This window comes from Daldinia loculata (genome assembly GCF_022478755.1).
Source record: "Daldinia loculata strain CBS 113971 unplaced genomic scaffold F4817scaffold_16, whole genome shotgun sequence".
Taxonomy (NCBI): domain Eukaryota; kingdom Fungi; phylum Ascomycota; class Sordariomycetes; order Xylariales; family Hypoxylaceae; genus Daldinia; species Daldinia loculata.
In genome coordinates this window covers 442,853-469,663 of record NW_026054870.1, presented here as the reverse complement: position 1 = coordinate 469,663, position 26,811 = coordinate 442,853, and the positions used below count along the sequence as shown (strand labels likewise).

Sequence of the window (26,811 nt, the reverse complement as noted above, 5' to 3'; positions counted from 1 at the left end):
TCACCCTCGGGGGTGATTGCATCTAAATTATAAGGATAACCAGGTCTGAAATAGCTACCGTACGTACACGATTATATTTCGTCGTAATTGTATTGCGTTTAAAATACCGATATATTGGGAAAGGGTGGCCTATTAGACATCGTCACCAACGGTAGTCACGGTCACCTAATCGACATATGTCACGTATAAGACTATGTCAGGCCAGGTCATTGTCACCACCCCAGGGCCTAATAATATTAAAAAAAATTAAAAGAATAGAAGGCCTTGTAATCTAATAAAGGGCCTTAAAGAGATATATATATATATATATTACAGCATAGGCACATGCAAAAGTCAATTGAAAAGGTTATTAAAAGGATTACTTGAACTACTATTACGAGATTACGGGCTACGTGTTTTACCATTACACTACGAGGTTATCACGATTAAAGTTTACCGTATTGCAGTATATATGCATACTCCAGGCCCTTATTTAACCTGTATATACCCGGGGCTGACATTGTATTAAATCTCTGACATCGTGTTGAATTCCTGACATCGTTGTTGTCAGGGTATTATGGGTCAGGGGTAGCTACAGGGGTCTATCGACTATATAAGAGGCGCGAAGCGCCCTCGTAAGAGGATAGAAGGCCAGGCGTTACAAGATCAATACTATTATTACTTGGTCTACCTATCCTAGACACTCACTCTGTGTATGACATTAATCAACGGGTATAAATCCTGACAGTTGTGGACATAGTGGCTATTTGGACATCGTCAACAGGCCTGGTAATTACGTCGAAATAAACAGTACCTCTGACATAATAAATACCTTAACATACTATCTATTAGTACTGAATTATAAGTACCTGCAATGGAATCGGTACAACAAGCCTTGCAGACATTATATTGACCTATTGACACGGTCTTGACATAGTATCGGGGCCTGTAATTATGTAATTATACTGACACCATTGCTGACATAATGTCAATAGACCCCCCCAGCCCCATAATGTAGTTCTACACTACCTAACCTAGGTATATTAGGTTGGACTTACATAGCACCTGGGCCACTTATACGGACATGACAGTCAAGCTTAGTACATGTATTTATGTAATTTGAATATTCATCGTTGATATTCTTGTAATGGCCGTTATGAAGTCACAATATTCATGTCTTCGGCACCCTTTCTACTCCTCTCCCCGGCACTACCTTCTGAACTTCTCACTTATATCTTAACCCACCACGTCCATCCAACTACTCTGGTTATATGTTCTTCCCGCTCAGAATTCCTTGCGTCTCTCTCGGACGATGTGCTTCAAGGGACAGCTCATCCGGATGAGGTAGCTTCTGTTGAGCATTCAGTGGAAACTTCAACATCTGGTGCTGCGCCAGAGATCCAAGATATCAAACAAGAGCAGGCCAGACAACAACAACACCGGCTTCTCTCCTCTCCGCTGTACCAAATAGCCACATCGCGGCACATCCGTGTCGTCTACATCCCTACAGTCACGCATCTCCGCGCATACTTGTCCGTCTTCTCACCGGATGACTCCAAAGTCCCAATTCCGCCCGCCGGCTTCAACTCTTCAGGGAAGTGCACACCGTGTATAATTCTATACGGGTTCCTAGAGATGCATCGCGACACGAGCGAATGGAGCGCGCAAGGTCTCGGTAACTCTGCATCCGCGCTAGTAGAGCTGGGTTACCGGTTATCGTGGCAGATGATCGTTATTGAGCCCCGGAAGCGTAGCTCTGCATCTTCGTTTGAGGACTCGCTAAGAGAAAACGTTCCCTTTTTAAGTGGCGGTGGGAGGAGACTAGGTCCCGACGCGGAGGCTGGCGGTTGGACTGGTCGGACTGTAGAAGTCGGAAGAGTCATGAAGAGGTGGTTTGATTTCCAACTTGGGGAATGGGATACAAACTTGGATGAAAACAAGTAGACGCCAATAAAACATGGTGGACTTTATAAATAATATGGTATCTCTTCAGATGCCTAAAACACAAGTTACAATGGTAATAAGCCCTATATGCACTTTTCCGGTCCTGGCCGGTATGCAACACCTTAACGCCAGCCGTGGTATCATCCTTTCATGGTCTCGTTATCGGTAAAAAGGTGAGAGACAATGGTCAGATGGAGACGGCCTGCTCCATCTCTGTAATGTACAGCTTGATGTGTGACTCCATCTTCAGATACTCATCATATGCGCTGTGAACCTCTCTCTCAATGTTCTCTTTGAGATCCAGCATCTATCTTATAGTTAGTACCAAGTATAGGGTAGCCGAGGGGGATAATCTGAGTATACGTACCTTCTTCTCAGTTTGCTCAATGCGGACCCTCCTTCTTTCGATCTCCGTGCCCTTCGTCGCTCGCTCCTCTGTCAACTTCTTGTGTAATGCTCGGAGCTCTTCCATCTTCTCCTTGGCTTCCTGGGCTTTCTCTCGACTGTGTTCGCGGAGTTTTTCTGTACGCTCGTTCCACTTGCTTAACTGCCTCTGTAGCAATGCCTCTGTTCTCTCCACTTCCTTGACGTTGTTGCCACGTTCTGATAACGCATCTCGTTGCTTCGCGTTTCTAGCATTTTCCTCTTCTTCCTTGGCCAGTTCCGTTGAGATCTCATCGAGAAGTTTGATACAGGATGCAACATCCGTCGCCACAACACCGAAGGAATCCGTCGACGTCTGTAATGCTCTTGCTCGTCGATCCAGAGAATCTATATGGGCTTTATCTGTGTTGAGAGTATTGCTGAGCTCCGCTAAACTTGTTTGTAACGCTTGGGGACTTTGTAGTGTGTATGGTCGTAGCTTGGCGCTCTCCTGCTTGAGCAGCATCTTCTCAGTTGTTTTTTGCTCGAGTCGTTGTGCCAACTCTCCCTTCTTTGCCTTCGCCTCTTCTAACCGAACCGCGACCTTTTCTTGGTTCCGCCGTAGCTCCAACAACGTCTTCTTTAGTTCCTCATTACGTTCCGTCTTTTCGCGGACTTGGACTTCCATCGCCTTCCGGTTATGTCGCATCTCCTCCAATCTGGCTTCCAAGTCCTGGTTCTCGCCATATAGCGTCTCGATCCGCGTTTTAGTCTGTTCGGCCTTATTGAAATGTTCGTCAATGACATTAGTCTGACTTTCGCGGAACCGAACGAAGTTTATCAAGTAACTAAAGATCTTGACGAGTCGCGGATGTGTGGGTTTATATAGATCGCTAAAACTGAAGTCGGTAATACCGCACTCGAGAAGTAGCTTGCGCAGCGATACGTAAAAGCCCAGTAGGTTGCGAGTGTCGGGAGGCACAATATCGGTGAATTCGCCGCATACATCCTCAGCCGCAGCGCGCATCGCCGGTTCGACGGTATCACGGGTCGCATTCAAAAGCAGTTCAGCGAACCACTCGAAGATCATTTGTACTTGTAACGGGTTCGGCTTCTGCAGGTCGGCAACAGTAAAGGGGATCCCGATGTCTGTTATGCAACCGACGATCTCTCTGTCCGGCAACCGCATAAAGGCGTCGGCTTCCTCCTCCTTCTTGCGCGTGCGCGACTGGTTTTGCGTCGGCGGTATTATCGACATTCGCGGGTTATACGCCATGGTCACGGTATTGGATATTTACGATCTTCGAGGGGGTTTTAAAGTTCGTATGTCCTATAGTATCAGAGTGTCTAGTATCAAAGCAGAAACACTATTTTTGAAATTATTCCGAATCGTTGAATTGTCGAGCTAGGTGATGGAGTGGAAAAGGCTTTAGAGATATGTTTGTTTTGATACGGTTGCTATGTGGGTCGAGCAGCTAAGATACCCATGAGACAGATTGTTTAGACGCAAATAATCAGTATAACGATACATTATGAAGTAGTTACCCCGATAACGAAGCTTGTATAGCCACTAATAAATCTCCAAATTATATGGTTCTTCTGCCTCCTTCACTTTATTTAGACGACTTAGAACCAATACAACTACACGACCACCGATACCAAATGACACGCGTGGATGTCAATTTATTAGCATCGATCAAGTTTTTTATTTACATGTAGTTGTATCTTATCTTATCCATGTTCCAACGTGCCATCATCTCAAACATACCTCACATTTTCAATCAAATGAGTTTCTATGACAAGCACATCTTATATCCGTACAAATAGGGGCGCATCACCGCTGGCCGCTCACTAAACAACCTTATTTCTGACGACTTACACGAGCACCATTACGATACCCAAGCAAGCACAATATATGACTCAATTAAATTAAAGACAGACGTGAAGATTTTTATTGTTCTTAAACTAAAGGCCTATCGCCTATCGCCTATACTTTCTGCTTTTATATGCGGTATGCATACATAAGTCATCCTAATCGTTACCATTGGCGAGGTCGTATGGAAACTAGATCGCCAGAGGACTAGGCTTCTCAGCTCGGTGAACCCGATGGCGACTTGCGAGGCCTGGCCAGGGATCTTTTATCTTTGCTTGTCATCATATTTTGAAATTCATGCGTCCTCAGGATTAGATGTTTGCAATGATATAAATGTCAAACGTCGAGCATAGGCCATATGCTTCGCATTTTATTTCATAAACTGAGATGGCCTAGTTAGCTATGTAAGGGCATTGTTGAGACGACGTTCAACATCTCATTGGCCAATTCCGCGTCTGATTTTGTGGGCAGTTCGTGAAGCATCTTAGCTATCTAAGATATAAACCACCTACATACCGCATCCGTAGCGGTCACCTCATTGCAATGAGCGAATGAGAAATAAGCCCAGACCTAGCGGTCACCGTAGATCTCCGCGAGCCGCAAGGTGAAATTTATATACCTACACCAATGCGAGGACGGGAGGGCGCGGGAAGATCGGGGAAGTTGTCTATGTAAGACTCGAAAGGGGACGGCGGAGTGGGTGGTATGATATTACCAACTAACAAGGAAACTTTTATGTAACAGTACCATTCTTGGTGGGCTCGTATGACATACGAACTCTTTATTAATGAATTATAATGGAATTGTCGTTATCTTTCCCCAGACTTTCCCGCCATATAATTGACAAGACTTAGACGGGATTCCTCTGCCGTTCCCAGTTTTTTTTCAACCTTCTTTCGACGTCAAAAGAGAGTCTCGAGCATAAGGCAGAGGAGACGGCTATATCTTTAAAGAGTCCTGTTAATAAGTTAGCTCCGATTCGCTGTTCATACTAAGAACTATACTGTAATTAGAGATGAGGAGGTCGTCCATGACCCTCACGCCACAGAATGCAGATGACAGCTGCCTCATAAATCAAACTGTCCCGACGGGAGTCATGTCACTTCCGTCGGAGTACCTTGACGAAAAGAAGCAACTTCCCAATACCAATTCCATATCTAATTCCGGCGAGGACCTGGAGAGCCAGAAGGGGCGTTCCCGTTCCATCGAGGATGCAGCTGCGGCATCGCCGTCGTCTTTATCGTTAGATAGGGGCGACAGTGACGACGACGATGATTTCCCTGAAGGTGGCCTGGCGGCCTGGCTCGTAGTTATTGGCTCCTTCTGCTCCATGCTTTGTTTGTATGGTCTCATTAACTCGGTTGGCGCTTTTGAATCGTACTTCTCAACACACCAGCTCGCCGGCTACAGCCCCTCGACCGTCGGCTGGGTCTTTAGCGTATATCTATTCATCGTCTTTTTCTTTGGTATCCAGGTCGGTCCTATTTTTGACAGGTACGGTCCCAGGCTACTTGTCGCCGTCGGTAGCTTGTTAGTTATCGCCAGTCAGCTCATCCTAGGGTTATGTGAAGGTAAGCACCCTATTTAGGACCCCCTATGTTTATCATATATCTATTAGTAAAACATGTGCTAAATAATTGAAAATAGAATACTACCAGATCCTCCTCACATACGCGGTCCTCGGGGGTATAGGGGGTGCTCTTCTCAACGTGCCTGCCTATGGAGTGATAGCACACTTCTTCAAGAGGCGTCGCGGCTTGGCTGTTGGTGTCGCTGCGACAGCGGGTTCTGTCGGCGGACTTGTGTTCCCCCTCTACCTCCAAGCTGTCATTCCAAAGCTTGGCTTTGCATGGAGTACGAGAATCATCGGTTTCATACTGCTGTTCCTATCAGTCATAGCTAACCTCCTCGTGCGCTCCCGCCTCCCCCCAAGTACCCACCCAATACGAATCTTACCGGATTGGACCCTCTTCAAGGATGTCAAGTTCACTCTATGTTGCATCGGCGTCTGGTTTATGGAGTGGGGGATCTTTACCCCATTGACGTACATAGTTTCGTACGCCGCAGCTCATGGCCAAGATGCCAACGATGCATACACCTTCCTCGCGATTCTTAACGCTGGGTCATTCTTCGGTCGCTTCCTCCCCGGATTCCTAGCGGACCGCTTTGGTCGCTTTAATGTCATTACAATAACAAACGCGCTGTGTGTCGTCACTATCCTCGCTTTCTGGCTTCCCGCCGGTGATTCGCGTGCCTTGCTCATCGTTTTTGCCGTCACCTTCGGGTTTGCTTCCGGAAGCAACCTGGGTTTGTACCCCGTGTGTATCGGACAGCTTTGCGACGCCCGCGATTATGGCCGTGTTTACTCTACGGCGGTTATGGTCGGCAGTTTCGGTACCCTAACCGCCCTCCCCATCGCTGGTGCACTTTTGGAGATCAGCAGCGACGAGCGTCAAGGCTGGCTGGCGCTGATTCTCTTTGCAGCGCTGTCGTATGCTATCTCAACGAGCTGTTTCCTTGGAGCTCGCGTATTGGCTGTTAGTTGGAGAGTGAAAGAAGTCTATTGATGCTCTGGTACCAGTTTCGCTGTGGCCTGAGGACAGAATTAAAGGGAACATGCAAATGAGTAGCGGGTTTATCGGCATATTAAATTGGGCGCTTCGGGTAGATCGATGGAAAACAGCACTGGGTTTTAGATCCGGAGTTATGTGCGAGATCGGTCCTATTCAAGCATATTCCATCGCCGCGCGTGCGTAAAATTGTGTCTATAGATTCGAATCCTTAGTATATCTTGTTACCCTAAGGTATAAGACTACCTAAAAATTTAACAAACAGTAGTATAACATAATCTAAAATTACCCAATATTACACCATATTGTACATATATTGGCGTAAGGCAGGCCAAAAATGTCCACGCCGGCGCCGATTTCAAATTCGTATATATAAATATATCTACATAGGTATAATATATATCATCTGAAATGTCATATATAGGGGTAGTCGTATGACCCAGACGTTAACAACTTTTACTTACATATTTCCTTTCGTACATATAGAAGGCTGCCGTATGTGATATTATATCGATACAATAAGTCCTTTAAACCCGCGGCAAGGAATCACCGATAATCTCTTCATCAGACATGACATTTGGGTCCTGGGTATCACCGGGAATTCGAACGGGGACTGCAACATAGCCGTCATCTTTCAAATGTACTATGAAGAAAATTAGTTTCTATAGCCTTAAGGCATCAAGGTAGAGTGAAACTCACGATGAGGTCTTACGAAGAAACTTCCGATTATCGCCAGTCCGAACAGCGAAGCCAACAGGACGAAGAAAGCCTGTGGAAAAGTCTCGACTGTTGCAGCATAGACGCCGTTGAAAAGCGCGGGAGCAATGACCCTCCCGAGCGCATGCAACAAGCCAATAGCTCCCAGTAGGGAGCCCACGCGCTGAGCTGGAACATGCTTCGTGATCGCACTTTGGATAGTGGCACTTGCTAAGCCGCCAAATGCGGTAGCTAGACCGCAGAGGACAAAAAATTCTTCTGAACGCACGAATATGTAACCACAGATACCTACAGCATCACTGAGGAGAGCAAAACGTAGGAGCCACACATCTAGGTTATCGGCCCCGGAGCTTTTTTCGATCACATTCACGTCGCCGTTCTCACGCCTTCGGCGGCGTAATGGCAGGACGCGGAATACATAGTTGATGGCTGGGAGTATGAAGAGGAGAATTACAACGCGCGCCAAGCTAACCACCGATACAAACTTCGAGGCTTCTGGGGTGTCCCAGTGGAAGATGTATTCAGAGTAGAGTACAATAATAGTACCAGCACCCATCGCGGCAGCTAGGAGCATTGTGTCGATAAGAGCAAGGATAATCAGGTTCCGCCGCAGGGGACCATTATCCCGCCCACTGGGCACCAGTATTTTTAAGGGAGCAAATGGGTTGGCGCTCAGAATTGCGGGGAGCCAAGTTCCCATGTGATCATCGACAAAAGAAGCAGCCCATGGCCCAATGAAGACCTGGACTGAATCTGGAAGTCCGGATCTAAGTTCAACGGCTGCAGCTTCGTTTTCGGCACGATGCTTCTCGCGTGCAGCTAGCTGACGTTTCTCTGATATTGACTCGGGAAGGATAAACCAGAAATATAGGATAACAGCGGTGTGGCAACCCAGGACGACATAAAATATCGATATCAAGGAGCCCGTCCATTTAACGAAATAACCGGCGATCAGAGGTCCAAACGCTAATCCGCTAAATAGACAAGCATGTAGGTAGCCAATATGTACTCCGCGCTTGGATGGAGGTGCGCAGTCACTCGTATACGAGTTAGTTAATATGCTTCCCGCCGTAAAGGAACCCGTTATGCCATCGAAGAACGCGCCTAGGACCAGCCATTGGTAGCTGACGGTATCTGGGAACTTTGCAGCTAAGATAGTGATACACTCGTTGACTAAACCGCCACATGATGCCATCACCATCAAGCGCTTTCGGCCGTACCGATCAGATAGTGCTCCTACCTTTGGTGCCGTGATCGCGCTTAAAGCGCCGGTAAGAGCACTTAGTATAAGTGTGAAAGCAGCGACCTTCTTTTGGACCGGGGCACTGGTGCATAAGTCATTATCGGCGCCTAAAGGTCCTAGTAGATTTATAAAATTCGGTCCAAGCTGTTGGCGGTCGGTGAAGTGAGTACGACATATTAACTGGACAATTCTAAAGGGAGTAATGTTCTAGTAAGCGATTGTTGTTGTTAATGGAAGCGCGCTGGAGTTGTATGGCTTACAAATTGAGCTTCGGCACGATAATACCGCCAAATGCAAGAGAGAACAGAAGATACGGTGCCAGAAGCCAGTACACCTAATCTCAAATTAGCTGTTTGGGTTTCTTTGCATCTCGTCCGTATACAACGCACCGATGGTGTCCGCCACCATGGGAAGTCGGCGAAATCTTCGTGTCCTATCCAGCTCTCCTGGCTCTTCCCGTTCCCGTTCCCGTTCCCGTTATCTTCTGTCGCATTATTACTTGTGCTTGCGCCGACCAGCGGACTTGTTTCCGTTGCTCCCCCCCATTGGTCTTCCTCTTCATCTATAAGCAAGATCGGCCTACTATCTATTTTGACGGGTTGCGCATTGCTCGTCATTTTGGCTGGGGGCCTGTTGCGCGATTACGGGCTGGTTCTAGGAGCTATTCAACAACTCGAATATCTAGCACCGCCAAATATGACACGACGAACCGGATATGCCGGAGTATTCGACGGGTTCCGTAGTGTGACTTAGTACCGACCGACGGACTCCGGAATGCTTTGCTGATGCGCCGTTACACTAACTAGAACGCCGGCCTGTCATTGACCTAAAGGGTTTAGGAAAAGGAAGTGAGAGAAGGTGGAGAGAAGCTCCATGCCGAAAGTTATATTATAAGTGTTTAAGATACCATTGGTCGATCTACGCTGATGATGTGTAGGTACCTATTTAGGATTCCAATTAGAGCTTGGCTTTGCTTGATCTCGGGTGTCTCGACAATCCAACGGCCGAAAAGTGCCAGCGCTAAGCGTTAGAGAAAGTGATGCGAAAGTTACGTGTGGGTTATATTGGACTATCTATCAGTTGAATCCCGTATCTTTGGGATTGATGGACCCGTTCATTCCATGCTATTAACGTGGTATTCTACATATACAACATTAAATGTCTACGTAGTGTATTATGCATCAATATACGCTAGTCGCATTTTTAAATTCGCATCCGTAATTGGCGCGAGACAATAGATGGAATGCGATGTACAGCCTATTAAAAGTACAATAATGTATTCCGTAATAGGTACAAGTATTGTCGGAGGTGGAGGCCGTGGCGTGATGTGATAGGAAGGGTGTTAAGGATCCTAGCAGTTCCTAGATTTAATCAGGCCAATAATGTCCCTGAATATGTACAATGAGGTATACTTCGTAATCTTATCTTTTATCCCGGATCTTAATCCTTGATAAACATACCAAGAGACGTACGTACATAATTCTCACGGCAAAAGTGTATACTCTTAATATACGAAGGCAATAATAAAAGAGGATGTACGAAGTAAGAAGAGAAGGCATTGTTTACTAAATTTCAAATCAAATCCAATGCTATGCTAGGCTACCTAGGTATAGTATGTATGAGGCACTCATCAGAGTGGGGAGACATGCTCAACTTATCGAAGTTATCGCCAGCAAATCGATGACGCAGATGCTCGTGGGGTGCAGGAATTCGGGGTCCAGCAGGATCCGACAACCGGCAGATTTCCTAACTCTGGTATACCAGACCTAACTTTTCTAGGTACCTACCTACGTAACATACCCCTAGTATACATGTACCCATCAACTCATACATGTTAGGCGTATGTAAGAGGTAGATAAGGGGGATTGCTTGAAGTAGGTAGTGATATAGCTCTAAAGCTTCTTGTCACATAAGTATAATATTGAACAGTTGAGTCTTGAACGTTGTTTATTTATATCTGTTAATACATAAACTGGGAGTCGTTAGGTTCGTTCAATTAAAATTGATTGATTTCCAATCCAACGCAATTTGTATAACACGCCCAAACACCAAATAAGTAGCTGGCCAATACCAAAGTACCTAGTTTTCTAGTCACTTTCGACTACCGAAAAATCAGTTACAAATATATTGATACTTTAATGAGTACGATGATTCCCGAGAAAATAGTTGCATATCCTATACTGCAAAAGCATTTTCTGGCGAGGCAAAGAACTTCTTCGACTCGGCACATCGCTCACTCTTGCAACCAGGGCACCTCAGGCCCATCTGGTGTGAGCATGCAACGCCACTGTCCAAGTGACTCTTCGCAAGATTTGCAAGAGCATCAATAAAGATAGGATTACCGTTAAGACTTTCTACTCGTTTAACTGTATCCGCGTGGCCGGACTCTCCTATTACCTCTTTGTCGAGCTCATATAGGGTTTCGATATGATCAGAAGTAAACGCAATGGGGATAAGAACGAGGTCTTTCTGTTCCTTGGCGATATATTCCTCAACCGAGCTCTGGGTTTGAGGACCTAACCACGGTTGAGGACCAACCTGTGACTGCCAACATAATCTGTAAGGGTTGGAGAACTTTAGTCGTTGCATGACGGCGTATACTGTTGCGGCAACTTCGGCGGGGTATGGGTCGCCTGAAAAATTGTTAGTTGAGATGGCTTGAGACTAATGTGTATACTCCCTACCTCGATTAACTACCGTCATTGGTAAGCTGTGAGCTGAGAATAATAGGACGACTCGGCTCCGTCGGTCTTCTGGATATTCTGCCAGCGTTTTCTCAATATTGCTAGCAAATGCCTCTACTAATCCCGGATGTGCCGGCCACCTGTCAATGACACTCCATTGAATCGTACCCGGTCCGGATTTCCCTTCTAATCGTTGCCGCCATTTCCATAGTTCATTGAGACTGCTCCCCGTTGTAGAGCAAGAATATTGAGGATATTGTGTGAACGCTACAGCTCTTCCTCCCTTGCCGTTTCCGAAGCCATCCGCCAGCAATTTATTATACATTTCTTCGGTCAAAGGGTCTGCGTAGCGAAATGCGACGTAGGGTTTGTGTGGCGCTGTCTCAGGCGATATTCGGTCGAGAATCTTACACATATGTTCGCTTTGATATTCCGACCATTTTCGAATTGGGGAACCACCACCAATCTCTGCATATTGCTTCTGGATTTTCGGAGTTCTTCGCTTCGAGATGAGGGGGCCTATATAGTTTTGAAGTCGCCCCAGTGGTATCAGATCGGCGTCTGCCTACTTATATGTTAGGCCTGCACCGAGACGCATGGTACCATACGAAATAAAACGTACAAATAAGCGGCTTAGGAAGTCGCCAACTTCATCTACCGTGGATGGACCACCCATATTTAGAAAAACCATGGCCGTTGGGCCTTTCGATCCTGTCGCATTTTGTGTAACGGGGGGCGCTGGCGTTGCGAATGATCTCGTCTGCAGGGAACTGTTCTTCAATGGCTGAATGTATAATGGTGTAGAGTTAGGAGTAGCAGTACCAGCTGCTCTGCGCGCGAGCTGCGCAATAGAATGGCGTGTTGCCATACTGCGCGAACTCATTACTTTATGACAATTCGACGGCAAAAGGGCATGGAATGTTTCTTGAAATTATTTAAGAAGCATGGGTACCTCTAACAGGACAGGTAGATCTGAATTAGTCTCGAAAAAGTTCACCAATCAATGACGACCTAAATGCTCAGGGCCGGCTCTCCGAAGGACCGGGACCGAGTGTCCGATTAATGTTACTAGTGGTACCTTTGAAGGCCAATGAAACATATTCAATTGCCTAGCAGGGGCTAGACACAGATTACATGACCTACGGTATGTACCTAAGGGTTTACTTGAAATCACCTGATAACGCGATTATTTCATAAGAATCCTCTTTAAATCATACGCGTTTAAGCGCGATGTCTGCCTAAGTTAGGAGATACCTAAGGTTTCATAATCTACTGCTATCAACACATGTCCATATAAAAACAGATAAAATACATTCTCAAATTTCCTGAATCACATGTGACCTTTTCCCCATACCCAACTTAACCGGGGAAGGATTCACCATCCGCCATGGCAGATCACTATGAGAAACGAGAGGAAGAGGAAGAAGAAGATGAGATTGGCGAACAGGTATTTCGTTCATCTAAATATATGGATTCTAGTCCCTCCTATTAATTCTCAATTAGGACTTCAAAGCTCAGAAAGATGCCCTCATTTTCGCCATCGATGTGAGCAACTCAATGTTACGGCCACCTCCTGAGTCAGATGACAAGAAGGCAGACAAAGATCCTCCTGTGTTTGCTGCGCTGAAGTGCGCATATCAGGTGATACAGCAACGAATTATATCTAACCCGAAAGATATGATGGGGATTATTCTCTTCGGCACCGAAAAGAAGAAGTACCGAGATGAGGAGAACCCTCCTTATCCGCACTGCTATGTCTATACCGACCTCGATGTTCCCGCGGCTGAAGATGTGAAGAATCTCAAAGACCTTATTGAAGGAGGGGAAGATGCCGATGAGATTCTCACACCATCTAGTGAAGGGGTTGTAATGGGAAGATTGCTTTTCTTGGTGAATAATCTCTTCACCACCAAGGCACCTAACTTCGGATCCCGAAGACTGTTCATTATCACAGACAACGATGATCCTCATAAGGAAAGCAAAGAGCTTAGGGAAAATGCAGCATGCCTTGCCAAAGATCTGTACGACTTAGGTGTCACAATAGAACTCTTCGCAATCACTCGCGAGGACGAAAAGTTTGATTTCACCAAGTTCTACGACGTAATTCGCCCATTCAGATCTAGCTATTATTCTCGTTCACTAACCTTGCCTAGGACATTGTTTATCGGGACCCAGTCGTCGAGGAAGCACATCTGGGGAGAGTTTCTACGTCGAAGTCCGGCAGCGGGCAGACTCTTCTGAGCTCGTTAACTTCCAATATCAATTCTAGACAGACTCCAAAGCGAGCATATTTTAGTAATATGCCGCTTGAGCTGGGCCCTGGACTTCAGATCTCGGTTAAAGGGTACAACATCATTCACAAACAGGCTCCCGCACGCAGCTGTTATATTTGGCTAGATGGTGAGAAAGCACAGATTGCCGTTGGCGAAAGTGCCCATATTGCCGAAGATAGCGCCAGAACGGTACAGACGGGCGAAGTCAAGAAAGCATATAAATTTGGTGGTGAATATGTCTATTTCGGCGAAGACGAGCAGAAATCTATCAAACAATTCGGAGGTCCAATAATCCGAATAATTGGCTTCAAAGACAGATCACAGCTAGGATTCTGGGCATCCATAAAAAAATCCATCTTCATATTCCCAAGTGAAGAAGGTTATGTCGGGTCCTCGCGTGTCTTCACTGCATTGTGGCAGAAGCTACTAAAATCTAAGAAGATCGGCATTGCGTGGCATATTGCTCGAACAAATGGAAACCCTCAACTGGTTGCTATTATTCCCTCTACTGCGCAATCAGACCGCAAGTCGGGCATAGATTTCGTACCGGCTGGTTTATGGCTTTATCCGATTCCGTACGCTGACGACCTGCGCGAGGGCCCCGACCAGGCTAATCTCGTCAGAACCACGAACCAGTTGACTGACACGATGAACAAGATTATTGGAAACTTGCAGCTGCCAACTGCCGCCTACAACCCATCAAAATATCCCAATCCCGCACTTCAATGGCATTATAAAATTCTCCAAGCCCTTGCACTGGAAGAAGAGGTACCTGACAAACCAGACGACGCAACCGTCCCCAAGTACAAGGCGATCCACAACCGATGTGGTGCATACATCCAAGAGTGGTCACGGACAGCGGATGACGTTTTGGAAATGGTTAGAGATGCTAAAGCTATCAAGAGGGAGATGGAAATCGATGAGGGGGACGATGAGCCTAGGCCAGCAGCGAAGAAATCGAGAGTAACTGCGACGAAAACGGGTGCTAGTAGTACAGGGATGAATAACGCACAACTAAAGGAAAGATATGAACAAGGTACCTTGTCAAAGCTGACGGTAGCTGAATTGAAACCGATCTTAAGCGACCGAGGGATTGATTCGAAGGGGCTAAAGAAGACCCTCGTCGAGAGACTTGAGGAATGGATTGAAGATAATGTATAAATTAAGGGGTTTGAATTATGAGGTAGCTATCAGCGTTCAAGGCAGCTAGGTGAAGGCCTGACTTCGACTTTGAGGACCTTGGACGATACCACTTCCAGATGAGTAGCGAGATACGCAGTTACCCCTTTCACACTATTAGGAGGCTATCGAGGTAAAATATACACCCGAGAGCATCCCAGCTGCAATTCCCCTTACGTCTACTGAAGAACAACGGTTAGGAGGTACCTACCTTACGTATATGACCAGTCGATGCGATCTTTGGTTAACTGGGTAATTATATATTATATTTCCTATTTTTTATACTCACTTGTCTTAATTTTGCATTTAGCCACACGCAGGTGTCTATCACTAGAAATAGCACTAGAAATAGGGAGTATCCGAGTATAGATGTGTCAGATTAGTCAGCCCTGGCAGGTGACCCGAAATCTCTGATTTCCCTGTAATTACCAGCGTTTCACTCGTTCTCACGATCTCAACAAATTCAACCAGACTATCAGTAATTACATCAATATTGCCTCAATAATCGCCCTAATAGTACGTATCGGCTGTGTGACAAGATGTAATTGTCAGTTAATCCATGCAAAAGATTTATGGTGGAAAGTTGGAAGTTCAAATGTCGGATACCTTAGGTACTTAAACCTTACGTACATACATAATTCTCTGGCGATACTACCTAGGTACATAGCCCCGCGTCCTCATTAAGCATAGGTACTCTAGCAGCTGCCTGGAACCTTAGCCTTTAGGTACCTGCCGCATCCACATGTATGGTTTTAGGACAGGTAGTACCTAGGTACTTCAGCTACGCCTTAGGTAACCAAGTCGCCCCAGAGCCGCGACCTCCAACGCGTTTAGTCAAACTCTCCACCTGCATCTATTTTGGTTTATTTCGCACTATTTACATCGCGCTTAATTCCGCCGGCGGTTTCTGAGAATAGCAGAACGGCCCTCGAGTCATCGGCGGAATGGATGCCCTCTTAGAATCAACCAGAGGTAATCTGGTATGCAACTCTGTTCAAGATGTACAAGACAGACTGCACCGCCTCCTCGCTTCCAGATCGTCGGATACGCGCGCAGAACATGCCTCTTTTACATTCGAGCTTCGACATAATGTGGTCTTTCACTTGAATCCAGATGCCGAAAATAGCCCCGCGGACAGTGTCGTCAACCCTACCGAACAATCGCACCACCAGCCCATTACCCAATCCGTGAATGCCTTCGAAACAGTTCAGAACCAACCCAGCGATGACCCTATTCTCCAGCGCGCTGTCGCAAAGCATATCGTCGGTGCGATGGGAATTGTAGACAATAGTTCATGGACAATACGAAAGGTTTCTCGGGATTCACAAGGCTGGACGTTCACGTACATCTGCAAAGACTCGCTGCAGGCATGGAATCGCGCGAATGCGAAGAACACCGAGAAGCATGTAATTGGCAGTTATAGCGGGCCAGGTAGCTTGGATCCAATTAATGCCAGTAAGTATGGATGTTAAAATCATGCGTGGATAAGCCGCTGACCTCATTATAGCTCGTCCTGCCTTCGATTGTCGCGGAACCCTCACGATTGCCTTTTCGAAATCCGCCAGAGGCGTTATCGTGAAATATGATCACACACCTATACACAAGACTGTCGCGCAGTTGGTAGACCTTATAGCACTCACTCTACCGCCCCCGCCCGTCAACAATGGCGGCACAGGAAGCCAGAGAACGCCAAGGGCCAAGCGACCCCCACCAGCGGAAGGCGAAGAAGGGAGCCGCAAGAAACGTTCAAGGAAGAAAGAAAAGGCTCCAGAAGCACCGATGGGAGGCCCCCCTCCTGGGGATGGCCAAAATAGTCAGAACATCGCCGAATCGCAGGGTGTGATACACGGCGGTGTACATGTTACATCGGTTCCGATTGTCCCCCCCGATGAAGTCAAACGCCGTAGAGAAACGGCGATAGATCTCCTTAACGGAAGGCAAATCGATCCTGCGACACTCTCTGAGGAGCAATTTAACATATTTGCAAATCAGGCACCAAGTCTACAGACAACTTCGTTAGATATGTTAGCTAAGTATGGCGCCGAGAGGTTGAGAATTGTCCATCCAGATGATAAGGATGCCAAATCAACTCCCATAGAAGAACAATCTACCAATACAACCCCTGCTACTGTATCAGGCCAGGCGTCTGCTCCTGGAATAACTGAGACACCCACAAAGAAGAGGCGTTCCCGAAAGAAAAAGTCTGACGGGGCAGTAACTGAGGTTTCTATCGGTGATGGTGCGGTAGTGTCAGTACAACAGAGCGGCGAAATTGGAACGACAACTTCCACTCTGAAGCTGACGACCAAGAAAACACGCGGAAGTTGTGAGACTTGCAGAGACAGGAAGCTCAAGGTAACTTGCCCTTTATTACTAAATAAAAATATAATACTAACATAATCTAGTGCACCAAAGAACATCCCAGTTGTTCTGTCTGTACTACAGCTGAGGTGGAATGCATTTATTTGCCACCGAAACCACGACGGAAAAGAGCGGTAGTTTCTGGTGGTGAAGTAGTTGAAAATGAAGATTCCGACCTACCTGGAGAAAGGGAAGAATTCCAGGCCCAAATGCAATCTGAGGAGGCACCATTGCCAATGCCAACAACACAAATGCCAGTGGAATACCAAGCACCTGCTATTGCCCCGGCGACCCCAGATCCCGATAATGAAGAATTCATCCCAGATCCAAACATCTTGTCGGGACCTGTTGAGCATCCTCCCGCTACCATGCAACCTTCTATACAACCTTCAACAACGCAATACTATCAGAACCATACCAATAGCCTCACATTTTCCCAGAATCCGCAGCCCTCGACTGGGCCGACAGCAATGTCAACTTTAACATTCCCAGAATCTCAAGCCCGTGAGGCCCAATCCGAGTCTCCTAACTTAGTCTTTCCGTCGACATCCCATCAGACTGAGCACTCATCTGGTTCAACCTTTCCGCGACCGGCCCCGGCAACGAGTCAGAAGGCGCAAAACACGCCCATGTCTAACCGACGTAGTCTTCCCACCACCCAAAATAAGCAAACACCGATACCTACACCAGTACCACCGCCAACCATACCGCAGCATGCCCCCAATTGGAATTCCCCCTCCACAACACGGCATGCTACTACAGCGTCGCCGACATTGACCCAGCAGCAAACATCCAGGCGGTCAAGGTCACGTAAGTCTGACGTGGAAGTTAGACAGCAGGCAAATGACAGTATGAGGCAACCGCTGGCCGTATCGCAGGTCGCAGCGCAAAATCAGAGGCAACCGTCGCCTGCAACGGGATCACCATACCAGACTGCAACTCGCGCAAACTCTCGACAAGACCATAGGTCACAGACTAATACACCCGTTGTATCCACATCTCGCCCTCCTCCGCAGGCCCCGCAAGCTGCTGTCAGTGCATCCTACAATACGACTGCATCAGCCTCGATTCCAAGCTATGACCCCTATCCACGTTACGATAGCACAACTAATGGTCAATATAATAATGCAAACAACGACCAGGGTTCGACTCGCATTGCGTACGAACCTGGCTCGTACCAGGCTCATACAGCTGCTATAACGTCGGCGTCCTATTCCTCAGCGCCGGCATATGATTATCCTCGGACTACAAGTTCATCGAATCCTCTCTCTCAAGCCCTCAACTCGTCGTCCGGATACAACAATACTAGCAGCAGTGCTGCAACTCCTCAATGGCCCACCTCGCAAGCTCGAGGTAGCCAGGCGCACGCCCAACCACAAGCAAATAATACTTACCCTATGGCATCAGCTACTACATCTACCTCTAATAGCTATGGCACAAGTTCTGCGGAGTCACGGACCTCCCATCAGAATACCCCTTACACCCAATCCCAGCCTCAATCATATAATTCGTATTCAGCACAGCAGCCGAGCACGAATCAGCAACCCCAGCAAAGCTGGTACGGCTTTAGCGCCAACAATAATAGTAGTGCCGGTGCAAACCAAAACTCTTACAGTAGTAACCGAAACAGCGGCTACGGCGGTACCGCAAGCTCAAATCAGACCGCATATAGCAACCACAGACCTAGCGCGTCCAACTACCCTGGGCACAGCTACGGGTCTGGGTCGGACGATCAGAGCATATATGAGTTGCTAAGGGCCAACGGCTCTACACATTAGGACATACCTAGGTATATTACCCTCGACGGCGGTTTCCTTGTCCATTTGAGTATGTTATTATAGAACAGCGGCGATTTCAGCCGAAGGATTTATACTTTGCACAGATGAAGGAATACGTTTATATCCAAAGACAGGAAAAGGGTGCTATGATATATTGGTTACGGCATTGGGCCGAGATATTAGCATAACAATGCTAATGGGCCACATGGCGCGTTGTGATGCGCTATAGCTTTTATGCGGATAGCTGTTCTAGCTACATTAACGATACCACTATGCGCTGTGTTTTAGAGATACTTATTGTCCATCTTAGTATCCACGCTCGTCGCAGTGTTGAATAAGCTTCTAAGGAGTGGGATGTCCTCGTACCGAAATTCATAGACCGTTGCGTATAACATACATTTGTCAAGTAGATGTCTTCCTCTCAATTATTGTGACTGCCTATAAACCCTAGGAGAAAATGGGAGTATACACATACCATAACGTATCGAATTATAGTAATAAGTAGGTAGGTTTAGGTATGTACGTATAAACACAAGCTTTGTCTATGTATCTAGCTATCTACAGCACATGATCTAAGGTAAGCTAAGTTAAAAACTGCGCCAGGTATCGCTCGCTCTCTCTCTCTGTCTCTATCTTCGCTCATGCACAAGCCGTCCGCGCACCCAGACTTTCTTCACGTTCCGGTCGTCGCCGTTGAACACCCACTTCGCGACGCGGTCCTCCCATCGCTCCCAGCCGAAGATATCCACGTTTCCGGTATCTTGGTCTTGGCCTTGCTCATCTCGTTTTAATTCTATGCTGTCGTCTTCTTCGGGAACGAGTCCGAGTCCGATTAGCTGTGCGTCCCATTCCTTGCCTACTTCGAACCCTCCGATCTTGCCTCCCAACCCGACGACTTCGGCGCCGCCCCGCGTAGCTAGATGTAGTACTTCCTCGACACTTAACCGGACGAGCTCACGGCCGTCTTCAGGAGTCGTGTCAGCTTCGGCGTCGGCGTCTATCTGCTTCTTCCCGGCTCGCGGCGGCATAGCGAGATGATTCGACACGAGAGCGGCCTGGCGCGCGGCATCGAGTACGCTGGGACTATATCCGCCGCTAACATCGGTGCCGAGGCCCACGCCAACCCCCTTATCCAGCAGCCAGCGCACGCGCGCCACGCCGCTCGTCAGCGCCGAGTTGCTGCACGGGCAATGGGAGACCTTGGACCCGCGGCGCGCGACGAGGTCGGCCTCCTCCTCGCTTAAGTGAATCGCATGCGCGAGGATTGTGCGCTTGCCTAGCAACCCGAAGCGGTCGTACACGTCGGCGTAGTTCTTGCTGTCGGGGAACATGTCCCGCACGAGCTTCAGCTCGTCGACGTTCTCCGCAATGTGCGTCTGGATCGGGAGGTTGGTTTCCCGGTGTAATGCGCCGAGCTGGGTCATGGCGTCTACGCTACATGCGGGCGCGAAGCGGGGCGTTAGGATCGGGCTTATGAGATCGAAATCTGTATCGATGCTCCGGATGTGGTCGATAGTGGCACGTGTCGCGGCTAGGGACTGTGACGGCGATTCGTCGAGGTAGTAGTCTGGGCCGAGGTTGTCCATGCACACGCGGCCGACGAAGGCGCGCTGGCCTAGGGAGAGACATAGGTCCGCGAGGAGGTTTGTAGACGGCACGTGGATTGTGGCGTAGTAGGCTGCGGTGGTGGTGCCGTGGGCTAGGGTTCGCTGGATACAGCGTGTGTATACTCTGCGAGCTTTGGGGAGCGAGGAGAGGGATGCTTCCATGGGAAAAGTGTAGGTGTTTAACCAGTCTAGGAGCGTAGACTTGCCGAATATGCCTACGTTGGGATACTGTGGCGCGTGAATATGTGTATCTGTCACTGGTAAGTAAAGGGATAACTTCAAAAAAGGGGTGAAGGGTATTCTTACCAATGAACCCCGGAAAGAAGAACTGTCCATCTTTTGCTGTTGTGACGGTGACGTCGTCTGCTTTCCAGCCTAGCTTGGGGTATAGAGTGTCCTCGGCTTTTTTCTGATCGTACTGCTGCTCAACAGCAACGATCTTGCCGGACTTGTCCACGCAGACTGCGGTGTCATGCAGATATTGGAGCTCGCCGAGCTTGACACTATGTATGAACAAGCCCAGAAATAACTGGTTCTTCTCGTTCCCTGGGGGAGCCATGGTGATTTGCCCTCTTTTCCTTGATATAACCCAAACGCAGGTGCCTGGTCTTATTTCCAAACCCCAAAATAAACCCTTGCTGATTCTTCAAATTTCCCGTTGTAATCAGGACAGGAGCAGTGCGGTGAGATATCATAAGCCCAGTAAGACTATGCCCGCTCAATGGAATTCCATTTAATCCTCCTTCAAGTGTACCAGTTCCAACCTATGCTTAACCCAAACGCGTAGTGAATTATGCACCCAGGATCTCAACATGAATAATGGATAAATTAGGTAGATAGCCAGATGTTGTGACACGATGCAAGTGACGTAACCGAAGTCGACAGGGACGTGTATCGTCGACGGAGAATTTAAAAGGGAGAGGGATAGAAATAGAAAAGATGTTTGTACTTGGTGATAACAAGGAACTTACACTGCCTTAGGTACCTAAGGAGGTACCTACGGTCCTACCTAACCTAACCTAGTTGATTTAGGTAGGTTAGGTAGGTAGGTTAGATAATTACACTAGATAAGGCAGTCTTCTAGATTAGGCGAGATCCCACTTGGTGGTTCCTGCATCAAACCAAGGACCGGAACTTACCAGAGTTTTACTAAGGTACCGACTTAAAGGATAACATGTGTACAGCGTTATGGCAGTACATATGGTGACGTCCGATGGAAGTCGGTCAACGCCGGCACCCGGGGGCCGCATTCCTATTGGTCCTATTAGTCCTATTAGTGCCTGTCCTTGGAGCTATGTACGAGTCCCCCCAGCACCAGTCCCCCATAACCCCACCGAGAATTAAGCTATCGATCGCTGTCCTCTACCTTTCAAGTCATGTCTTAGTTCAGCCTGCGACAACATATTTTAGACAAGATAAGATAGATGATTATATTGCATCCAAGTCCGCTATTAGGTAAGGGGATACCATCTTACTTTATACGTTAGTTACATTAACTTAGGTACCTATACATACCTACCTAAATGTATTAAAGATGACTTGCGTAATCAACTCCAAATAATTACTTTACTATAACTCATTTTCTTCAAGTTCCATTTCCCACCAATCATTTAGTTTCCCCTTTCTCTCTTCGAGAAAATAGCTGAGAGCAGAAGTCAACAATTTCGTACCTAGCTCGCCTTTATGTCTTGCATGGCGTTGCACCGGTGGTGGTACTTCAAGGGTTTTTGGTATGACTAGTAGAACAACAGGCGATGACGTCTAATAGCTTAATTCAAACGACATCCGCAGTTTACATTATTAGGTACATCTTCGCTTAGAGATTCACCGTTACTCGGGTACAAATAACACAATCATCGGCCCATCGGAATGTCTTACTCGAGATCGTCTAGAGGAGGGAGAGTACCTAATTAAATGGCTATAGTCTACTACGCTCACCACTATCACAAGACAAGACTCAAATACATAGCATCGTACAGACAAGTTCCAGCATTCGTAAGGCCCGCCGTCGCATACCAAAGCGGTGCGACAGGAAATAATACGGTATCCCGTATCCTGATTGGCCCGCGCAGGTACCGGGGACACGACGTAGACAAAAACTACCGAGGATCCGGCTAACTACGCCTATTAAATCCGACATATTATTAGCAACAAAAGTAAAATAATGAGCGAGAGAGAGGGGCAAGATAGAAACTCCCCGGGCCGGCAACACCAAATGTCGTGAAACGGAATCCCCCTCTCTAAAAGAAAAATAAAAGAAAAGAAAAGAAAAGAAGAAAAAGCCCGAAGCCGATCCTCGCTCTCGTCATCCGAAAGCTCCATTCATTACGTTGTCGTCAACGCGTTCGTTTCCTCAATCTTGTCTTACATACGCAACCTCCCGATATCTACTCTCGCCCACCCGGCCGGCCTTGGCTAAGAGAGGGGGACCTGATCGATATACCAAACTGTCGTGATAACTATAACAGCAGACTGCAAACAGCCAGCGTTGTAACCCCTAACCCTGATCCTGTGTAACAACTCCGGTTTCCCATCTTACCTAGCAGATCTATAACCTCTTTATCCCTCTCCTCTTATATATTCCCCACCACTCCACCACCACCACCATGCCCCTCCACATAGCCAGCCTGGGCTCCTCCTTCGCCGCCGGCCCTAGCATCCCGCCATGCGTAGACGAGGCAGCCGGGCGCTCCGGGGCAAACTTCGCGTGCCTGGTAGCTAAGCGCGCCGGCGCCCAGCTCACGGACCTAGCAGTCTCCGGCGCCGTCCTGCCTAACATAACAACGGAGCCCCAGGATCGCGGCGGCTGCCTGTTCCCGCCGCAGATTGACGGGTTACCGGCCGACGCGGACGTGGTGTTCGTGCTCGGCGGCGGCAACGACATCGGGTACATCGGGGGACTATTCGAGGACACGCTAAGCGCATCCTGGCTGGGCACTTTTGTCAAGCGCGTGCGCGGGACGGGCGGCGCGCCTCTCGCCACTACCGTTCTTGACGTTGCGGGGCTAGCCGCTAGGTATGGGGGCGTCCTGGATGCGATCCACGAGAAGGCGCCCAAGGCCAAGGTCCTAGTCGTCGAGTACCTAACGATGCTAGGGACGCACACGCGAGCAGGCACAGACGTGCCGTTCGGTGAGGAGAGAGTCGCGCACCACCGCGCCGTGTGCGAGCGGCTCCTAGAAGCGACGGCCAAGGCGGTCGAAGGCCGCGAGGCCTGGGCCGAGGTGGTTCCCGTGGGCGCGGCGAGCGAGGACCATGCTATCGGGGCGCCGGAGCCCTGGGTCTCGGGGTTCACGTGGAAGCTGTTCTACGCGGGCGGCGCGTACCATCCGCGGGCCGAGGGCATGAAGGCTGTTGCCGATATACTGTATAAGAAGCTAGTCGACCTGGGAATAGTGGAAGACGGCGAGCTATGAAGGCGCGGTGGTGAGAAGGGTTGGAAATAAATTTGACCGGATCAGTTCGGATAGATTTTAAGAACTTGGACGCGACGGAACGAAACGAAATGAAACGATTCTGCTCCCGTGGATGAACGTTGGCTTCTAGAAGACTGCTATGCTATGCTATCTTGTGTAGGATAGAAGAGTCTTGGGGTTTTCACATAGCCTACCGGTACCTTAGGTAGTTGGCGTTTACTAGGTCTAGACTTAAGAAGGTGAAACTGAGTATTTCATCCAACGTTTATTCTTAGCCGAGTTGGATCTCGAATACATGGAAGGGTTTATGTACGGAGTATTCCTAGATGCAGAGTACTCGTTCTACCACACTACCTGCCTACGGAATGTATGAAGCCTACATATATAAAGGAATGGGTTTATGCTGGTCCTATCCTATATAGGCTCTATAATAAGGACTGTAACCTTAGATTATATTATGGAAGCGTTTAAATAGTTCCTTAGGCAACCACTCTGCCATCCCTTATCAGATGCTGCAAACCCAACACGGCCGTGGTCAAGCGGTTATTTGAAGTAGGGTTAGAAATAATTCCTCGAGGAGTTTTTCGTAGGGCGTAGGTTCGAATCACTGTCAGGGCGGCAGTTAGGCCAACTGTTCAGGTCAATCGATAGTGGTTCGAATTCTGGGTTCCGAGCTTTTTTGTTCCCCTTTACCTCTTATATTTTTTCTTACTCCTACTCCCATTTTTAGACGAAGAAAGGAGATTTTTAAATTGAATAGAAAACATGAAGTATCTTAGGCACTTAACCTAACGTATAACATACGCATTTACGTTAGGATATAGTTTGTAGCAACTATCTAACCGAAAGGCAATTAGGCTAGGTACTTCTCATTATTTTAAGCTATATGATTATTACACTCTCGAGTATATCTGAGAACATTAAGACAGAAATGTTGTTACTTTTAATTTATAAGCTCATATCAGGGAAATATTTGATCACACTACTTAAAGTTATGGTTTAAACAAAGATTGACTAGTATAAGGGGACTGCATGAGGTTCTAAATAAGTGAAGCTCGACGTGTCGTGTATCATCATATATAAATTCGGGAGTGATAATAGGAGTAGGGGGAAGTTAAAAGATATATCTGTTTAAGCGAATATACATATAAACATAATATAATATTACCAACACTTGTCGATCAGGCAGTGGTTTATGTTGGTTGTAACAAACCGACTTGTTTTCTTGCTGCCTACTCAATCATCCACAAATTCATATTGATAGCGACTATGGAAATTGAGCGCGATTGTATCATAAGCGCCGAGAGCTATGAGAAGTTCGGGCTCAACCACCGACGCCATGACACCAATCAAAGAGTCCAAAATTTCATTGATCGTGGTCTTATGAGCAAAGGTATGTAGGGCATACACCGTTGCGCTGAGATCTACATCAACTCTAACTCACCTTAGATGCTGTGTATCGGAGATTTACCGAGGACCTTAAGTACAGTATAGGTATGAGAGAAGATGAACCTTTAAGAGAGAACATAAGACAAGCATTCTGCCAACTATGTGACCCGGACACAGGATGTAGGTAGGCATACATTCGAAGGATACTCAATCGCTGGGGCTGACAATTAACCCTCGTGTAGATCTCTCACAGAACAAGTTCAAGCACTTGTTTGAGAAAATATTACCCACCGCATCTCCAGGCGTTCCGGCACTACTACTTGATATCTTTAGCTGGCATGCGTTCTTCCCCTTCCCATCGATATATACCGCCTCGGGAGAGCCCTGTATAGATGAAGATGCTTTCGTTCGCGCTGTCTGTCAGTTGGCGTGGACTCGTTCGCCGCGCCATAATCTGCGCATGGAGGCGGGCGCCGGGCACTGTGTTATCACAGGAAATTGGGGACCACATTTCAGCTGGCTCATTTTAGCCCGTGGTAAAGATATCAGCGATTATATGAGATGGCTATTCCGGAGTCTTGCTATTCCAAACAATACAAAAACAGGCATTGAAACAACAATTCTGGTCCCTCGGTTCTTCATGTACCAACCGCGGCAGGACGAGCCGTATTCTGGAGATGATTCTGAAGACGATGCTCTGCAGCAACAAGTCGTTATCGTCGAGAAAGAGAGTGAGCGAACGATAGACATCCAAGATATTCTCTCGGAGTATCCCCCAGATCACCATACCATGGTAGCGGACCCGTTACGAGAAGGCTACAAGCTTGCCTTACCGTTTCTTCCACATCATCCATACGATCTGACTGACCTTCACGTCCCAACCATAAAGGTTCTGAGTCTCTTTCCCTTGCTTTATGCAGGGGATGGCTCAGACGAGCAAAGGGAACTAGCCCCAGAAGAAGAAGATGGGTCAGACATCGTAGCTGACTTAATAACCTCGACCGAGCGACTAGGTAATGAAGGACTCAGCTGGGAAGTGTTCGACACTATGTTGAGTGAGCATGCGGTAAGCTATTAGCTATCCCTTTTCTGTATCCGAGTGATGCTTTGCTAATTTTTTTCCAATAGGAGCTTGTCGCAGATACTCTAGCGCGAATATTCTCAGTCTTCAAAGCTCCAATAGATGGAACTGCATTGTGATATTACGAGCTTGAATAGATATGGGGAGTTCAGTACCTTAGGTAGGTAAGGTTAGATAGGAGTTATTGACGGTTAGTTACCTGTTCCATAATACCAATATTTCGATATCGATATAACGGGGTATCTTACAAAATTGCGTGAGACTTACCCCACCAATAATGCTGCATTAGTGCATGTATCTAGGTACGTGCCACATAGTATGTATATATTAATTACCTAAGCCCCACTAAACGCG

The 26,811-nt window shown here is 47.4% G+C and overlaps 10 protein-coding genes across 10 annotated transcripts; 6 read left to right on the top strand and 4 right to left on the bottom strand.

The window, feature by feature from the left end:
- The first annotated feature begins 1,011 nt into the window (after positions 1 to 1,011).
- On the top strand, positions 1,012 to 2,076 carry F4817DRAFT_63450 (uncharacterized protein). The gene has a single exon (XM_049307703.1). It carries the CDS (start codon positions 1,153 to 1,155, stop codon positions 1,921 to 1,923), a length of 771 nt encoding a protein of 256 aa, XP_049160425.1. The 5' UTR covers positions 1,012 to 1,152; the 3' UTR covers positions 1,924 to 2,076.
- Positions 2,017 to 3,798, bottom strand: F4817DRAFT_63452 (Nuf2 family protein). Its single transcript, XM_049307704.1, has 2 exons — positions 2,291 to 3,798; positions 2,017 to 2,230 (listed from the first exon to the last, which is right to left on the bottom strand). The coding sequence occupies exons 1-2, from the start codon at positions 3,560 to 3,562 to the stop codon at positions 2,111 to 2,113; spliced, it is 1,392 nt and encodes a 463-aa protein (XP_049160424.1). The 5' UTR covers positions 3,563 to 3,798; the 3' UTR covers positions 2,017 to 2,110.
- Positions 3,799 to 5,189: 1,391 nt separating this feature from the next.
- F4817DRAFT_364284 (MFS general substrate transporter) lies at positions 5,190 to 7,043 on the top strand (the record flags this gene model as incomplete). Its single annotated transcript, XM_049306732.1, has 2 exons — positions 5,190 to 5,730; positions 5,807 to 7,043. 2 exons carry the CDS (start codon positions 5,190 to 5,192, stop codon positions 6,724 to 6,726), a joined length of 1,461 nt encoding a protein of 486 aa, XP_049160423.1. The 3' UTR covers positions 6,727 to 7,043.
- A 213-nt stretch (positions 7,044 to 7,256) lies between these two features.
- Positions 7,257 to 9,306, bottom strand: F4817DRAFT_357898 (MFS general substrate transporter; the record flags this gene model as incomplete). The annotated part of the gene is made up of 4 exons (XM_049305964.1): positions 7,257 to 7,372; positions 7,429 to 8,879; positions 8,950 to 9,023; positions 9,079 to 9,306. 4 exons carry the CDS (start codon positions 9,304 to 9,306, stop codon positions 7,257 to 7,259), a joined length of 1,869 nt encoding a protein of 622 aa, XP_049160422.1.
- Positions 9,307 to 10,618: 1,312 nt separating this feature from the next.
- On the bottom strand, positions 10,619 to 12,451 carry F4817DRAFT_333743 (ferrochelatase-domain-containing protein). Its single transcript, XM_049302795.1, has 3 exons — positions 11,996 to 12,451; positions 11,374 to 11,938; positions 10,619 to 11,322 (listed from the first exon to the last, which is right to left on the bottom strand). The coding sequence occupies exons 1-3, from the start codon at positions 12,254 to 12,256 to the stop codon at positions 10,865 to 10,867; spliced, it is 1,284 nt and encodes a 427-aa protein (XP_049160421.1). The 5' UTR covers positions 12,257 to 12,451; the 3' UTR covers positions 10,619 to 10,864.
- A 65-nt stretch (positions 12,452 to 12,516) lies between these two features.
- F4817DRAFT_63365 (ku70 protein) lies at positions 12,517 to 15,288 on the top strand. Its single transcript, XM_049307702.1, has 3 exons — positions 12,517 to 12,820; positions 12,877 to 13,473; positions 13,527 to 15,288. The coding sequence occupies exons 1-3, from the start codon at positions 12,761 to 12,763 to the stop codon at positions 14,805 to 14,807; spliced, it is 1,938 nt and encodes a 645-aa protein (XP_049160420.1). The 5' UTR covers positions 12,517 to 12,760; the 3' UTR covers positions 14,808 to 15,288.
- Positions 15,222 to 19,375, top strand: F4817DRAFT_333740 (uncharacterized protein). Its single transcript, XM_049302794.1, has 3 exons — positions 15,222 to 16,280; positions 16,333 to 17,180; positions 17,231 to 19,375. Exons 1-3 carry the CDS (start codon positions 15,770 to 15,772, stop codon positions 18,962 to 18,964), a joined length of 3,093 nt encoding a protein of 1,030 aa, XP_049160419.1. The 5' UTR covers positions 15,222 to 15,769; the 3' UTR covers positions 18,965 to 19,375.
- A 35-nt stretch (positions 19,376 to 19,410) lies between these two features.
- Positions 19,411 to 21,628, bottom strand: F4817DRAFT_333739 (guanine deaminase). Its single transcript, XM_049302793.1, has 2 exons — positions 20,878 to 21,628; positions 19,411 to 20,822 (listed from the first exon to the last, which is right to left on the bottom strand). Exons 1-2 carry the CDS (start codon positions 21,128 to 21,130, stop codon positions 19,594 to 19,596), a joined length of 1,482 nt encoding a protein of 493 aa, XP_049160418.1. The 5' UTR covers positions 21,131 to 21,628; the 3' UTR covers positions 19,411 to 19,593.
- Positions 21,629 to 22,933: 1,305 nt separating this feature from the next.
- Positions 22,934 to 24,486, top strand: F4817DRAFT_63356 (SGNH hydrolase). Its single transcript, XM_049307701.1, has one exon. The coding sequence runs from the start codon at positions 23,178 to 23,180 to the stop codon at positions 23,985 to 23,987; it is 810 nt and encodes a 269-aa protein (XP_049160417.1). The 5' UTR covers positions 22,934 to 23,177; the 3' UTR covers positions 23,988 to 24,486.
- Positions 24,487 to 25,169: 683 nt separating this feature from the next.
- On the top strand, positions 25,170 to 26,810 carry F4817DRAFT_333736 (uncharacterized protein). Its single transcript, XM_049302792.1, has 4 exons — positions 25,170 to 25,380; positions 25,437 to 25,556; positions 25,619 to 26,442; positions 26,505 to 26,810. The coding sequence occupies exons 1-4, from the start codon at positions 25,257 to 25,259 to the stop codon at positions 26,574 to 26,576; spliced, it is 1,140 nt and encodes a 379-aa protein (XP_049160416.1). The 5' UTR covers positions 25,170 to 25,256; the 3' UTR covers positions 26,577 to 26,810.
- The last annotated feature ends 1 nt before the right edge of the window (position 26,811 follows it).